The 15243-nt window shown below is 41.3% G+C and overlaps 1 protein-coding gene across 3 annotated transcripts in view; it reads left to right on the top strand.

Moving 5' to 3' along the window:
• Nucleotides 1–15243, top strand: part of PFKP (phosphofructokinase, platelet) — a 70327-nt gene that overhangs the window by 48846 nt on the left and 6238 nt on the right. For 2 of the 3 annotated variants that reach the window (XM_004476098.3, XM_004476099.3), the window contains 6 exons: nucleotides 774–844; nucleotides 2629–2716; nucleotides 3407–3559; nucleotides 12984–13148; nucleotides 13651–13712; nucleotides 14184–14295. In XM_004476098.3, the coding sequence (XP_004476155.1) occupies nucleotides 774–844; nucleotides 2629–2716; nucleotides 3407–3559; nucleotides 12984–13148; nucleotides 13651–13712; nucleotides 14184–14295 (651 nt within the window). Of the gene's footprint in view, nucleotides 1–773; nucleotides 845–2628; nucleotides 2717–3406; nucleotides 3560–8742; nucleotides 8896–12983; nucleotides 13149–13650; nucleotides 13713–14183; nucleotides 14296–15243 lie in introns of all 3 variants that reach the window. The other variant, XM_012518643.3, reaches the window with a different exon arrangement.

Below are 15243 nucleotides of genomic sequence, written 5' to 3' on the forward strand. Positions count from 1 at the left end.
TTAATTGGTATTAAACTATTCTTTGCTTTATTTAAAGAAATACTACCTTCAAAACTGATTTTTATAAGGTTACAGCTTTCAATTTTGAGATTTTTCAGTGATATTATTTTGTATTACTAAAACATATATGCTGGGAAAATGTCCACCTTCTGGTTTTGGGATGAGATATATGTTCTTTAAACATAATTAATTCATCTAGAGATCTCATCACGGCATAGTAGTGACTCTTAAATCGGTTAGCTTACCCAAGATTATATGACTAGAAGTTGGCAGAGCTGGAATTCAAGATGAAGGTTTCCTGATTCTGTGGCCTGTGCTTTTTCCGCCCTGCCACATGGATGCCCAGCCAGGAATTGTATGATTACTGCCATGTGCTGACAGTTACACACTTATCATGCTTGATTGCTTATGCAGTATTATTTTTAGGTAATTAAGCTTAATTTGCTCAGACAGTCATCTGTACATTTAGATTTTTTTTTTTTTAAGAAAAGGAGTGTTCTTTTCATCTTAATTCAAAAAAGCTGTCATTTTAATTCTCTTTTAGTTTTACTTTCCAATGATAGAATTTGGCCTGCTAAATAATCCATTTATTTATGGGGAAATAATATCCAATCCTAGAATAAAATGCAGGGGTCTTCCTCTTGGCAGTGAGAAATGAATTCCATTGCTGTTCTTAGTACCTATTTAAGGTACAGAAATGAGAGCTATTAAAAAAGCTTCCTAATTTCCTTTCTTTTTCACTTCAGCTGTTTCAATATGTGTTTGTACATTAGATAAAAGAAATCGGCTGGACAGATGTTGGAGGTTGGACCGGCCAAGGGGGATCAATTCTTGGGACAAAACGGTAATTTCCAAATCTTGATTTTCTATACTGATCTTAAGGAAGAAGACAAAAAGGCATATTCCTTACATGAATAGCTGACTATGTATGCTGCTTCATTTAATTCCCTGTTAGTGAATTCCTGGAGGAAGAAACTCTGATCATTTATTTACCTGCCCTCCAGGAGGGATTCAGAGCAAGTTTCCAGGAGTGGAGGTTGATCTATAGCATTTAAAGGTACCCCTATGATGAGCATGAGCCGTTGAAAAGAGATGACTTGTGAAATGTTTTCTCCAGTAAATCCTATTTCCACTTATATGAAAAGCATACTCATCAGGGGAAAAAGAATCTCTGGGCAATAAAAGAAGTGATTTCACTGAGCTGTAGTCACCATACTATTGAAAAAATAATTAAAGCATTATCAGTATTGGTTAGTCTTGGCAAGTACAGCAAAACTGAATAACACTGTTACTTGAGGCTCCAATAGTTCTGCGACCAAAGAAATTCACTAGAATGAAATGTATTTTTCTCAATTACTGTGAGCTTCTGTTTTCCAGCATAGCTGGGGATAGGTTATTTTTTAACGAGATCCTGTATTTAATATTAAATCTCAATGGAGTGTTTTTTTTTAATAGTTGTTTATCTCAGGGATGAAAGTATTAATATCAGCCATTCTTATATAGCACATTTTAATATGAAGGGCAGCTAAATCTAATATTGCAAATCTAATATTTGATTCCATGTAAATGTGGTAGCTTATTGTACAAAGGAAATTGTCTCAAGCCTTTGTTCTGCTTTGAAACCATATCTTTTCTGGGTGCTAGCAGAAATTCTGCAGAGCTCTATTGAGTTCTCCCAAGCTGCTTGCCTCACCAAGGGTCCACATGATTGGTGTGTTCGATTGCAAAGCTATATTTAGAGGTAAACTTATTGGTTCAGTGTTTCCTGGATCCCTTTAACTGACTGCAATATCCCAGGTATAGGCTTTGCTTTAGAAGCTGACCTGGGGTCATGCTCTTGGATCAGCTAAAGGCGATTAGGTTGCAGCTTTGGGCCCATTCTGAAATGACTTTAAAAGCCTTCTATTAGAAGACAGGGAGCAATTTTGTAGTTAGCTGCCTTGTTCACATGTTTGCTGTGTGCTTTGCTGTGCCTGAAATATTTTGTCCTAAAATTTATTATATAATTCTAACAAAACTGTAAACACTTTATTTCCTCCACTCAGAATAAAAGAAAGATGGGGGTGGGAGGGTGGGGAGCAGTGGTTAGACGAAGAATTGGGACAAGGCAGAGCTAAATAACATTGGTCTAATATTGTTTGTTACCCACGTCCTTTGAAATGGTTGATAAAATGGGCGAAGAATAGCACGTATGAGTGGATATGACTTAAAATGAGCTTGAACTGGACAATGTATAAGTTATGTGAAATCTGTAAAGTTCTATTTCAGTGGTTATCTTTACCAGTAACTACAAGCTTTTACAGTTAACTTTTCAGACAGTGGAAATCCTTTTAGGCCAAACAACTCAAGAGTTGAAAAATGTCTGTCCGTGTTCTTTGGAAAATCCGCTCTCCTGATATTTGATTTTCTGGCCTCTGGGGCCTGTGTAACTATTCCGCGCCCTCTTGCACTTGCCACCTGCAGAGCACTGTGGGACGGCAAGGACCCTTGCAATGCCCCTGCTCCGTAGCTCAGGCTCCAGGGGAGGCCTGAGGAATAAAGTCGCTTCCGTCAGGTTCGTTCACGCAGCATCTGTCCTCAGGTTTGTGAAGCCTGTCAGCATCTGACCTCATCCCCAACTCTTTCCAGGGCTCTTCCCGGGAAGTATTTGGAGAAGATTGCCGAACAGATGCGTGTTCATAGCATCAGCGCTCTGCTGGTTATCGGCGGATTTGAGGTACTTGGTTGTTCTCTGTTAACCTGCTCGCTGGTTGGTTTTGTAGGCGTCATAACCCTGGGTTGGCTTCAGATGAGCAGGGAGCTTGTTTGCTGTTGTCCGTGAACTGGGATTCTAGCTCTCCAGGCCCGAGAGAATTGTGAGTGCTGCAAAGCAACAGAGTGGCAAGGCCAGGTGTACGATTTATCAGGATCCAGTAAAGCAGCTTCATCAGGAAGTCAGATCTTGACTCCTTAACTCTGGTGCATCCATTCAGTGAGTTCTGATGTATTTCAACTCTGTCAAAATAATTCTCTCTCTTGAATTTGAAGCCCATTGGCTATTTCAAGAGGAAGCCAGATGTTCTTCAAATCACAAGTTGGACTGTAATCCTTCATTGTTTCTGTTCAATGAAGTTCCAACAAATGATAAGCTTTAGGTTACTTTAACGAAAACGTAGGAAGCTCAAGTAGACAGACAGATTTAGTATTGCTTGTCAATAATAATGTCCTGTATTATCCTTTGTGCTTAAAAACTTGCTTACCTTTGTCTGTGTTAATTTTTTTAGTGGTTCCCTGATACCCTGATGTGTGCTGTGGTTGAAGTGGCAGTCCATGTGGCTCTCCCACACACTTTGCGTTCCAACAGTGTCCCTTTTTCTCCCCTCCTCTTCCTGCCTCGCCCCCACAATTGCACACACTTGTCTGACAGGCCTTCCTGGGACTGCTAGAGCTGTCAGCTGCCCGGGAGAAACACGAGGAGTTCTGTATTCCTATGATTATGGTTCCTGCTACTGTCTCCAACAATGTACCTGGTTCAGACTTCAGCATTGGTGCAGACACTGCTCTGAACACGATCACCGATGTAAGTCTGTGTGTGCCCAGCAAAGCAGACACCGGCTGACGCTAACCCCGAGGATGGCTCTGCTGCTCTTTTATTTACCAGTGCACTAGAAAAAGTCCGTTAGGGGCTGGAACACACATACCATGAAGGCAGTTTTGTTTATTTTTGTTTTTGCTTTTCCAAGAAAAATATATTTTTTAAAAAGCAACCTTTAGACTCTGGAAACCTTTGCTTTAGCACCAGATTTTTACCACCTCTTTCCCCGTCCCAGCTAGGATGATGCAATGCCTGAGAAGATTCATTAAGTGACAGGGAGCATTTATAGTTCAAGTATAAATAGGATCACAGTATTTTATGATTTGGATGATCTTTTCTTTTTTTCTTTCTTATTGTGGTAAATCCTGAATCCAAGAGCTGGCCTTAATAGCTAAGGCTAGAACTTAAGCTAATATTTTGTAATTTGATTTAGTGACTTGAACCCGCCATTTGCACTCTTTATCTGGTGGCTGTGGCCATGGTAACATAATTTTACCCTTTGTACATTGGGAATGTTAAATTACACCCAAAACAAAATCAAGAATATCACTGCTGTTTTCATTTGTGTGTGTGTGTGTGTTTGTTTTTCTGAAAGGCAATAATAATACACGTGGAAATACATTTTTTGTTATCTTATGTGTGAATCACATTTGGTAATTCATATAGAAATTTGAGAATATCTAACACATAGTGCATTTCATTTTTTAAAAATTTGGCATCTGAAATTTTTCAATAATTATCAATTATCTTTTGAATGTTTCTCAAGATTTTTTTTCCTTTAACTCTTGATATCGAACTTATTTCTAGTACTGGTAAATGAAAAAAAAAGGTTTAAAAACAAAATTCAAATGGTAAGTAGTGCTTCATGCTTGTTCCTTGCTTTTCTAAACTTCCTAAGCTTTCTGCAGTTTCTTTACTAATGAAATCTGTCTGTAGTTTCATATTTCCGTGGCACTGGAAGCTGTTTTTATTTACAATTACTGACCTCTTATTTAGTAGCTGCTTGTGCTTTCTTCATGATTGTTGTTATTGCTTTTTGCTGCTATTAGGTTAATTCAGGTTTTTGATTCATCTTCCAATTGTGAATTGTTAAAGATCACCGTCTATCACATAATGGATTTTATCCTGTATTTTAATGTTCTTTTACTTGCTTTAGCCAGATTTCGAATCTACTTAAAGTGAGCTGACAGTAGAAACAAGTAAAACTCTTTTTCCCCTAATGAGAACCTATCACAGAAGGGTAGAGAATTGCAAAGTTGTTGATGCCCCGTTTAATGAGAGCTCTTGCGGATACAGGTAAAAGCTGGTGTTGACTTACTTCTTTGTGACATTTTGGCCTGGACTTTCAGGCGTGAAGTTAAGCACTCACTTTATAAATTCTAGACACTTATGCTATAAAGAACATTTTTTCAGATTATTAATATATATAATAGATGAGTATGGTCGAAAATCTGAAAACCAAAATGTATAGGAAAGAAGAAAACCAAATTCCCAATCCCACCTCCCTTTTACTTTCTGAGGAGGATTTTATGGTTTATTATGGTTTTTAAAACTCAGTTTTTTATTGCTTTGAGTTTCTCAAAGCTTGATTAACTAGTTTAACATTTGAGAAAGAAAAAGAACAAGTAGGTATTTTATCATTCATGATGGCTTCAGGCACAAATACTACAGGGTAAGTAATATGCATATGTGTTCCTAATTATTCTGTTTGGAAGGATCTAAGGAATTAGGCTGTCCTGGTGATGGCTGCGGGTCTAGTCTTGTTCCTGGAATGTGAAAAAGCGCTTTTGGTGGCTGAAGTCATGTGGGTTGAGAGCTTCAGTGAGTGTGGTGATGGCCACTGCTGGGTGCATTCCCCAACCCGGTGAGGGATGAGAAAATAGATAAGTCCTTCTGGGAATCATGACGGCATAGGGACCTGAAGTACGGATGTGGTGGGTCCAGATTGCTCGGTTTCTTCCGGAGTTGTTTTCATGAAAGCCCAAGTGAAGGTGAATCCTTCTCTGAGGTTTGGATTGGGTTCCGAATGAGCTAGGCTGGTCTCTCCAGGGAGAGGGGGAATCATCCTCTCCAGGAAGTGTGCCGAAGAAGGTGAAAGCGAGCCTTTCTCTAGAGACACCCCAATTTTCCAGGCATGCCACCAGGGTGTTCTGGGTTGGTAGGTTAAAGAAACCTCCTCGAGGACTGTATTTAACCTCAGTTCATCCACCTTACTTAAGAGCTTAGAACAGGTGTCTCAAATAGGTTGGCCTATAGGCATAGGTCAAAGGCCACTCGCTAGGAGCTTACAGCCAAGTGCTCGATTCATGGTAGAATTACCTTCTGGGGCCTGGAAAGCCTTTAAGTTTAAAATGCTTGGACATTGCCCAGGCTGCTTTCTGGTACACTCGAATTCTTTGTGTTCAGCTAGGTCAGTGGGTCTCACCTGGAGGAGATTTTGCCGCCATAGGACATTTGCAGTGTCTAGAAACATTTTTTGGCCATCAGGGGGCGGGTGGGGGGCAACCTTCCTGCTTCCTGCCTTCTAGTGGGCAGCGTCCAGGGAAGCTGCTCACCATCCTACAGCGCGCAGGACTGCCCCTCGCAACCAAAAATTAGCTGGCCCAGTGTCAACAGTGCCGATGCCTGAGAAACCCTGAGCCAGTCTTAGAGTATTAAACTATAATGATCTTTGGACATTTAATCACCGTCTCCATAAGTCATTCCCTCCTTTTTAGCTCACAGGTGTAGCACTCAAAATAGGTTTGGTGGAAGCTGTCTTAACTCATGTGTGCATTATAATGGTTCATTGATCTTTTGGGTCAGAGCAAAAGGTAATAAGATACTTCAAACAGGTGTTCAGAAAATTCCCCCAATATGGCTTTAAGGCTTTTCAAAGGGACTTCGTTTTATTCCTCAAAAATGCACTTTAGTTTGTTCTAGACAAAACCAGCTAAAATGTACTAAGTTAGATGCGGCCGTTGAGTGACATGAGGCATCAGGAACCATAAGATTATTAATAACCTTAAATTAGGCTCATAAAAAAGTTGAAGACCATAATAATTTCACTAAAATTCCATCCATTCTCTTTTTTCAGTGTGGATAGCTAAAACTATCCAGGGTAGCTTAATGCTATTTAAAAAAATATCTACACTGGGAGCCAGAAGCAGAACAAAGGGTCACTTTCTCACAGGACCTAGAGATAAGAGTTTTCTTTATCCTTAGAGTTTTATATTTTCTGAGAAGGGTCTCCCCCACTCCTGGAATTTCCATCCCTCTTGGAGATTGAAGGAGGAAAAAAAAAAGAGGTGCAGTGGAGCGGGAATGCTAGGAACTATTAGCAGCCGTTCACAAGTTATTAGCGATTTCAAGATGGTGTTAAAGACAGTAGCACTCCCTGTGGCCCCACCTCACCCCTTCCTTCTGGACCTCAGGTTCCCATTGGGCCAGTGCTGGGCACACTAGTCTCAGAGCTAGCCAGCACACCCCACAGACATCCAATCAGAGCCATCTCAACAAAGCAGCCTTGTTTCCATACAAATGGTCCTTGATTTATTCCTAATCCCCAGCGTTCCACAGTAAAATGAATGAGAATCACCTTTTTGAAAAGGCAGTTAGGAAGCCATCCAGTAGCAGAGCCGATGGCTCCAAATCCCATGTGGTGCCAGCGTACAAGCCCAAGTGGATGGGATTCTGCAGTAAACTGGTATAGCTGGGGAAGTTGTGTGATCACCTGCCATGACCGGAGCCCGAAAAACAGAGTCTGTAAGAAGCCTGGGGTGAGGCCACGTCTGCCAAGCTCTCGATGGCAGTGGCCATGGCGTCCTTGGGGGGGTGATGGTGACGGTTGTGTTGGGGCAGGACCCACTGCAATCACTTAATCCCATCCATGAGTGCGCAGGAGTGAATGACTAACCTATTTCTTCTGACATCCGTCTAGCTGAACTAACCCACGGCAAGTCCACAATCCCTGGTCCAAAATTCTTGGGGACACACGTATTTTAGAACTCAAAATATTTTGGGTTGCAGAAAGGTAACACAGAGCATTTGCCATGTGTTGTATAACCCTTCCAGTGAGGCATGGGTCAGCACGGCTGGAGCCAAACATTAATATTTCTGCAGCAAAATGGGTAGATATTTACATTAAGTGGGATAAAGACTATAAATCAATTTTGTCAATGAATGGTGTACTCCCCCAAAAAAACAAAAAACAGAAAAACTTTAACTGGAGTTTGTTTGTTTTTTGATATTGGAATTGTGGATAAGTGGACCTGTGTTATATGACTATTTTGGTTAACACTCTCAGGCAGATGATCAGAACTCTTTCCAAGTGCCAAGGAACAGCTCACCTTTTTGACATCAGAACGAAACCATTTCACATTGGAATTCTGAAGCAACTAATTGGGTTCTTGCTAATCTCTCCTGATATTTCTAAGGATTGCAGAGGAACAGGCAAAGAAAACTTCCTAGTGAAAGAAAATAGATTCTCGTAAAAGAGAGGAAATTTTTAGAGATCCCAGAGAGATGAAACTAATGTCAGAGTTTCCTGAGGGAACAGTCCTTCTGGTAACTGCCTGTGTCTGGCTTCCAGCCGCCACCTGCTGGGCTCACTGTGTTCACATGCCTGGAGGCAAATGATCCCTCCAGACATCAGTGAGGTGGACCAGGGTCATTTGGTGGAGCATTTATGGACATTTACTCTGGGACCCCACCTTCCCTTCAGAAAGGTACAAGATTGGCATTGTTTTTAAACTTTATTTTAGTCCAATTGGCTTGCCCCGCTTATGCTAAGATGCAAAAACAAAAAAAAAACAAAACAAAAAGAACAACTGACCTCAACCCTTTCATATCAGGATCAACCACACTGATGCCACCTGTTTCCCTCTTTGCCTGCTATCTGCTCTGCTGCCTGTCTGCTTTGCATTTCAGTTTCTCTCTGCTGCTTGCTCGTATTCAGATGAGGGTTGCACCAATGTGACCCCAGTGCATTGTTGAAGCTTTCCCTGCTCCCTGCACCCTAATGTTAATCAGAAATTTCCTTTTGCTATATTGACTTGCATGAAACAGAAAGCTTGCCATGGGAAAGTCCCTCTCTCTCGCATTCCCGGAACCACAGCCCAGATGCGCCTAGTGACTAATAAGTGAAAGCCAGGTATGCTTTGCTAATGACACTTGTACTGCTGCCTTAGGGTTATGAGGGTGCTCTTATGCTAGCTGAGGCGAGAAACCGCCATGAGGAGTTTTGCATCCCTATTTGCATCCTGCCTGCTACTATTAGCAACAGTGTCCCAGGCACAGATTTAAGCATTGGTTCTGATACTGGACTGAATGTAATTACAGAGGTAAGAGAACAATATTTCCACGTGTTTTTCTGTTTTCACGATTTGTTTCTTCTGCCCTAAGAAGGCCCCTGGGGTTGGACTCTTAAGGTCTTCTTTCATCCCAACGCTCCCCGCCCTCCACCGTCAGGAGGAAATTAAAGGAGGAAGCCCCTTCAATCCTTCAGAGTGCAGGAGCCAAATTTATTATTACTTTTTTTTTTTCCTACCAGCTTGACTTTATATCCCACTTGGCGAAACCAGATAATTTTCTCTTGATTCTCTGTTTAAGGAGAGCCTGTCTTTATCGAGTAAAAATATGTTATCTATAGTCATTTGCGTAATATTTCTAGAGTACATAAACAAAAAGCATGAGATAGTTTGCAGGTGAACTCATTTCTGATTAGGCCTGCTTCTCTTGCCTGAACTTGAAAGATGGCTTTGTGATCTGTTAGAAAAAGATCACAAAGCAAGTCAAACAGCATTCAGAAAGGCGAGGTTCAGGTGGTAGGTGAGTATACAGGTTCCAAGACAGTGCAGTGCTGTCCCCCATAAAGGAATACACCATATCCTACTGTGTGAAATGAAAGGCACTTTGTAAACTAAGATAATACTCCTCTGAGGAGGGCAGTTTTTATCAACACCACATTCCTTTCAGTGTGACTGAGATGCACCTCTTGATTCAGCAGGTCATGGAGATGGTGTTGACACTTCTATCCCAATAGGTGATAATGAGAGCGTCTGAGTCCTTCCTACCTCAGTGTGCCAGCCAGGGAGTCATGTCCGATACGCCAACTGGTCTGTGTGGTCCCTGAGGTGTACCTTAGAAATCTGGGTAGCTTCAGAGGTTTTTTTTTTTAATTATTTTTTTTTTTTTTTGCTGTGAGGAATTGTCCTCACCCAAAAGGGAAAAGAAAGAAAAAGAGCCCTGTCAAGGACTCTGTCATGGCCCTCCCAGGAGGACAGCTGCGGGTGTTTTATTTTAGATTTTTACAACTGACGTAGCTCCACGGTTTCCAGGGAAAAATCATAGCGCCACTGGAGTTTCCTAGTGCACCTTAGCACAGAACCTCAGGGAAGATGTTTTCTTCCCGGTTCTTTGTTCTCCCCAGTTGGAATGATAAAGCAGGGAAAGCAGAGGAAAGGCTTCCACTCAGGACCCAGTGTCCTGCATCTTAACGCTTCGACTTCCTAACCTGAAAGATTGCTCTTAAATGTCTTCCTCATCCTCTTATTCTGGTTTTCTGGCAGGAGGTAGAATGAGGGCCCTTAGCATTGTTCTTCTAGGACTTGAGGGTAGTGGGATGGCGTAACAGGGAAGGAACTCTAGAAGAGGTTGCCTTTCGCTCCTTCACAAGTTAGGTAGGTTCCCTTGCGCGCACCACTTAACCTTTCTGGAGTTGTGTTCCTTTGCCTGTAAATTGTAGTCATGGACAGACGGAGAAAATAGCCAGCAGTCACTGACTCACGTGGTGCTCCAGGCCCTGCTAGGCCTCTCGTCTTGAACTCCTCCGCAAGGGGCGTTGAGCTTTGCTTCACTGAGGAGGAAGTAAGCTCTGCCCCGCTCCCTGGCTGCCGCCCGGCTGCCGCCCCCTGGTGAGGTTTGAGGGCTGCCTTCCTGGGGGGCTCCCGCCTGCCCAGCCCCCTCCTCAGTCTCATCCCCCCATTTGGTTTCAGTAGAATGTTGGCTTCTTTACAGTTAGTGTAAATGACCATCAGGCACGGGAAAATGAGCCCACTAGGTGGGTAATAGAGCGAGATTGTCTGTGTGCCACTGGCGTTTCTCTGTCTTGAGAGTAGATAAAGTCCCCTTACCTTTTTACTCTTGACTTACATCTAAAAAAAAATGTCGCAGAAGGTTAGCTGTATTCAAAATGTAACTTGAAATGTTTCCTTAAATGGAATTTTTCCCAGACATGATTCTCTGAGGATCATCTGCAGGCACTGGAGGACATTAGCTTTGGACAGAGACATTGGCTATAGACGGAACGGATGTGAGGACAGCGCGCATTTGCCTGCACAGTCCAGCTCTTTGCTGCTTTCCACCTGCTGCCCGTGGAGCTCTCAGCCCTCCTTTCCTCGCGCCGCCTGCTTATTCTCCCTCCCCTTTGGGACCCCTCCTCCCCATGCCGCTAGCATATGACAAGGTTGTACTTGGGGCTGTAGCCTTCAGTTATCAGTAACTGTTTTAGAAATTGAATGGGGCATTTCATACAACTGAAGTGACATTATTTTTAGAAGAAACTCAGATGCAATCTAGGTAATGAAGAGCTTCTTTAGGGAAGGTATATTTAAGCATTAAGCAAAGGTGAACTGTTCCAGCCCACCTACAATTGTTTTTATACTGAGTAAATACTGAGAGAGAGAAGATCTCAGAAACAGAAAGAATCCGTTTGTGGCTTTTGGCTTACTCAGATTTTTTAAAAAATCTTTTCCTGTTATTTGACTGGCTGTATTTAGATCAGTATTTAGATATAAAAATCAAATAATTACACAAATAATTGTAGGAAGATAAAAGGTAAAGTTTTTCTGAGAAAATTACATTTAACTCCAAGTAAGAGATAATTAGCATAAAAGGTGATCATATTGGTTTCTTCTTGTTGCTCTAACAAAATCCCAGAAACTTGATGCTTTAAAACAACACACACTTACCCTCTAACAGTTTTTGGAGTCAGCAGTCAGGAATTTGTCTCAAAGCGCTGAAAGTCAAGGTATAGGCAGGGAGGTGCTTCCGTCTGGAGGTTCTGGGCGGGGAAGGGGGCATGGCTAGCAAGCATCTGTTTACTTGACTTTTCCATCCCTTGGCTTGTGGCCCTGTGCAGCGTCTTGCTGCAGTGCCATTTAACCTCTGTCTCTCATCTCCCTCAGTTTCCCTCTCATAAAGACACTTGTGACCACACTTAAGGCCCACCTGGATAATCCCAAATAATCTCCCATCTCAAGATTCTTAATTTAATTGCAACTGTAAAGTCTCTTTGACCACGTCAAGGAACTTTCACAGGTGCCGGGGACTAGAACCTGGATATTTTTGGAGGCCATTATTCAGCCTACTCCAGTGTCTAAAGAACATTCTCAGCAAAGAAAGTACGTGTGAGGTCGTTGTGGAGGGTGAGGCTATGGCACATCCCAGAACTGAACCTTTGCTGGAGCCAAGGAAGTAGGAGCTATCGCCAGGCAGCGGGCAGAAGAGGGTAATGCAGGGCAAGGCCTTCCAGGTGAAGGGTTTTGATGTTTACTTAAAGGCTAAGTTATTGAAGGGTTTTGGACAAGGTAGTAACTCAATCCAATTTGATTTTCATAGCTGAATCTCAGTTAGTGTGGGGAACAGAGTGGAGGGGTCCGAGAGTAGGTGCCAAGAGCCAGCTTGGAGGGTCTGACAGCGGTCGTGAGAGAGAGAAGGAGTGGTGGTTTGGACTGGTGTAGAGGAGTGGGGGTGTAGCCAACGGATTTTTTCCCTCTCTCTTTCCCTTCTTACCTTCAAGGAGGGATAATGGCAGGCTGTTTCTTTAAGGAACCAGATGTCTGTACATCTAGAAGATAGCTTTGGATACCCCTGTTCATCTTTGATTAGACATACCCTAAGCTTGGTGTAACAATCATGAATGGCCTGAGGATTACCAAAACACTTAAAAACATGAGTTTTTCTGAAGAAGATAAAATATAGTAATTCTCAATGACTGAGCTGGATGTCGACACTCATAAAATCTGAGTTCATGTTGCTAACAGTTTCCACATTCTGTGAATATGAAAGTGAAAGAAGTGATCATCTTTCCCCATTGCATTTTTCGGGTCTGCTCTGCTAGGGTGCAATGGCAGAGGCCCTGGAGTCGTACCCCAATGTGGGTCACAGTATGCTAGTTGACTATAACTATTAGCTGATTTAACTCAGAGGCAATGCCTCTTCATCTGTATATATTACATCTGTATATTTAATGCTTATAAGGGCATGTTCTGTATAGAAATTGGAGAGACTTGTGGCTCCCTGGAGGAAGCGGGGCTTTCAGTTAGCTCATGTTAGGAGCCCAGCGAGTTAGGAACCGAGGACACAACCGTTGCCCAACATTGCCGAAGGTCCCCCATTGGAATAATTAATATCTGTTATCTGTGATCAGACATGTGACCGCATCAAACAGTCGGCCAGTGGGACCAAGCGCCGTGTGTTCATCATCGAGACCATGGGTGGCTACTGTGGGTACCTGGCCAACATGGGGGGCCTCGCATCTGGAGCCGATGCAGCTTATATTTTTGAAGAGCCATTCGATATAAGAGATCTCCAGGTATGAAAACTGGGTGAGACCTCTTGGGGGAAAGGGGACTGTGTTTGATTAGAATTCACTATATAAAGTTAACTGATAGTTATTTTCCTCTGAGGACTCTGAAACAGAAAATACTGTCATGAAAAAATGTACCAAGAAGCAACTGATAAATGTGTAAGCGTTAGGCAAGTGCACTGAATAAATAGAACTTAATGTTGTAAGAGGGAACCCTATCTTGGAAAGCATTTCTCATGGAAGTCGTGGTTTCCATTGACTCGATAAATATTCCTAGTAATGTGGTTTCATTCCCTTATTGCATTATCTTGTCTTATCACTCTCATTGTATTTATCGTTATCTGATCTATTCTTATTTGACCACCCCCACTAAAATATAACCAATAAGAGCAGCTGCCTCCTCCGTCTTTATTCACTGCTATATTTCCAGCACTTATGATCATATAGTACCTGACACATAGTACACTTTTAATAAAAGCTGATGGATTAGCAGAACACTCTCTTCTAGGCCAATGTGGAGCACCTGACAGAGAAAATGAAGACTACCATTCAGAGGGGACTTGTGCTCAGGTAATGGAAAAGTATTTCCAGTCTTCGTTTAATTTTAGACCTCAGTTCTTAGAATGTATTTTATGATCTAAAAATCTAATAAGCACTAATGTCTTTGCTACTTATTTTCATTTGCATACAGAAGAAAAAGAGTAATTATGTATTGTATTAAAAACTTATTTATATTAAAATAGTGATTAAAAACATTTAAAAAATTTTTTTGCTTTGACAGCTATTATTTGTAAGCTAGCTCCAAATCATTTCTTTGAGCCACTAACCTTTAAAAGAAAGAAGACAGTATGTGGAGTCATAAAAAGGGGACGGAGGAATAGAGAGTTAAGATGATTTTGGGTCAGAAAACAGGTGGCTGGCTTTTCAGCAATATTCTAGCGAACCAAGCTCTTTCAGGCAGTCAGTAGAAGATTTTGGTACAAAACATCATCAAAAGCCTGTTCTCTGGTAAATAAGCTTGATTAATTTCCATTGCTTTAGAAATGAGAACTGCAGTGAAAATTATACCACTGACTTCATTTGCCAGCTTTATTCAGAGGAAGGAAAAGGCGTGTTTGATTGCAGGAAGAATGTGCTGGGGCATATGCAACAGGTAGGATGGCTGAAGTCCCACACCGCCGGTCATTCGTGTGTAGCCCACAGTAAATGAAGCAGTTATTCGTATAATTTTGTTTAGATTGTTTCATTGTTGCCATTTTGGAAAAATGTGTATTTATAACTAAATCCTACAATGATTGAAAACAACACCTGCACTATGTTACGGATCCATTGAAAAGTCGCCACATATCAAAAGGTTAGGGAATTCTTTCTGTTTTGTGGTAATGGGGATTTTAGGGAAAACTATCAACTTTCTTGTACCTAGTGACCCCAGTAATAAATAAAATCCTTCATTGCATTTAATATTAACATTTAATAACAATTTAGTTTGGCATATCAGGCAAATAAATATCTGAGATTCATATTATACTAAGAATGATTTGGAAAGACTCTTAGATGATCTGAAGGTCCCCATCCGTGTTATGGTTTTTAAGTGTGCCTAAAATCACATACTCAGGTAGAAGGGGTTTGGGAATGGTAGGTCCACACTCTCATTTACAAGCCTCTATTCTTTCCCTATTATTTCTCATTCCTTATATTTTATGAAACTTTAAACCGGGATCTATAAATTAATTTCAAAGACTCCATGAATCCCCTGAAATTATTATGAAATGATAGGCAAATGTGTATTTTTCATGAAAACAAGTTCACAGAGTTTATCAGATTCTTAAAAAAAAAAACAACTATGTTCCCAATATCCCCCCAAAGTAAGTATAAGAATTCCTGATAGAAGATTCTAGAATAATGAAGGTTGGTCATTGAGTAAAATCTTCTATGTCTTAACATAGGAAGAAGCACTGGGACACTTGTCTAAGAGGCTGAGTTCAGCATACAGGAGTCACGGAATTTTAGTTTGTTTTGGTCCTATCTTTAAAGAAGGAGATAGAAATTGGCAGAAAAAAAATCATATTTATAAATTTGAATCTCTTAAAAATATGTGAAT

The sequence above is a fragment of the Dasypus novemcinctus genome, chromosome 5, assembly GCF_030445035.2.
Source record: "Dasypus novemcinctus isolate mDasNov1 chromosome 5, mDasNov1.1.hap2, whole genome shotgun sequence".
Classification (NCBI taxonomy): Eukaryota; Metazoa; Chordata; class Mammalia; order Cingulata; family Dasypodidae; genus Dasypus; species Dasypus novemcinctus.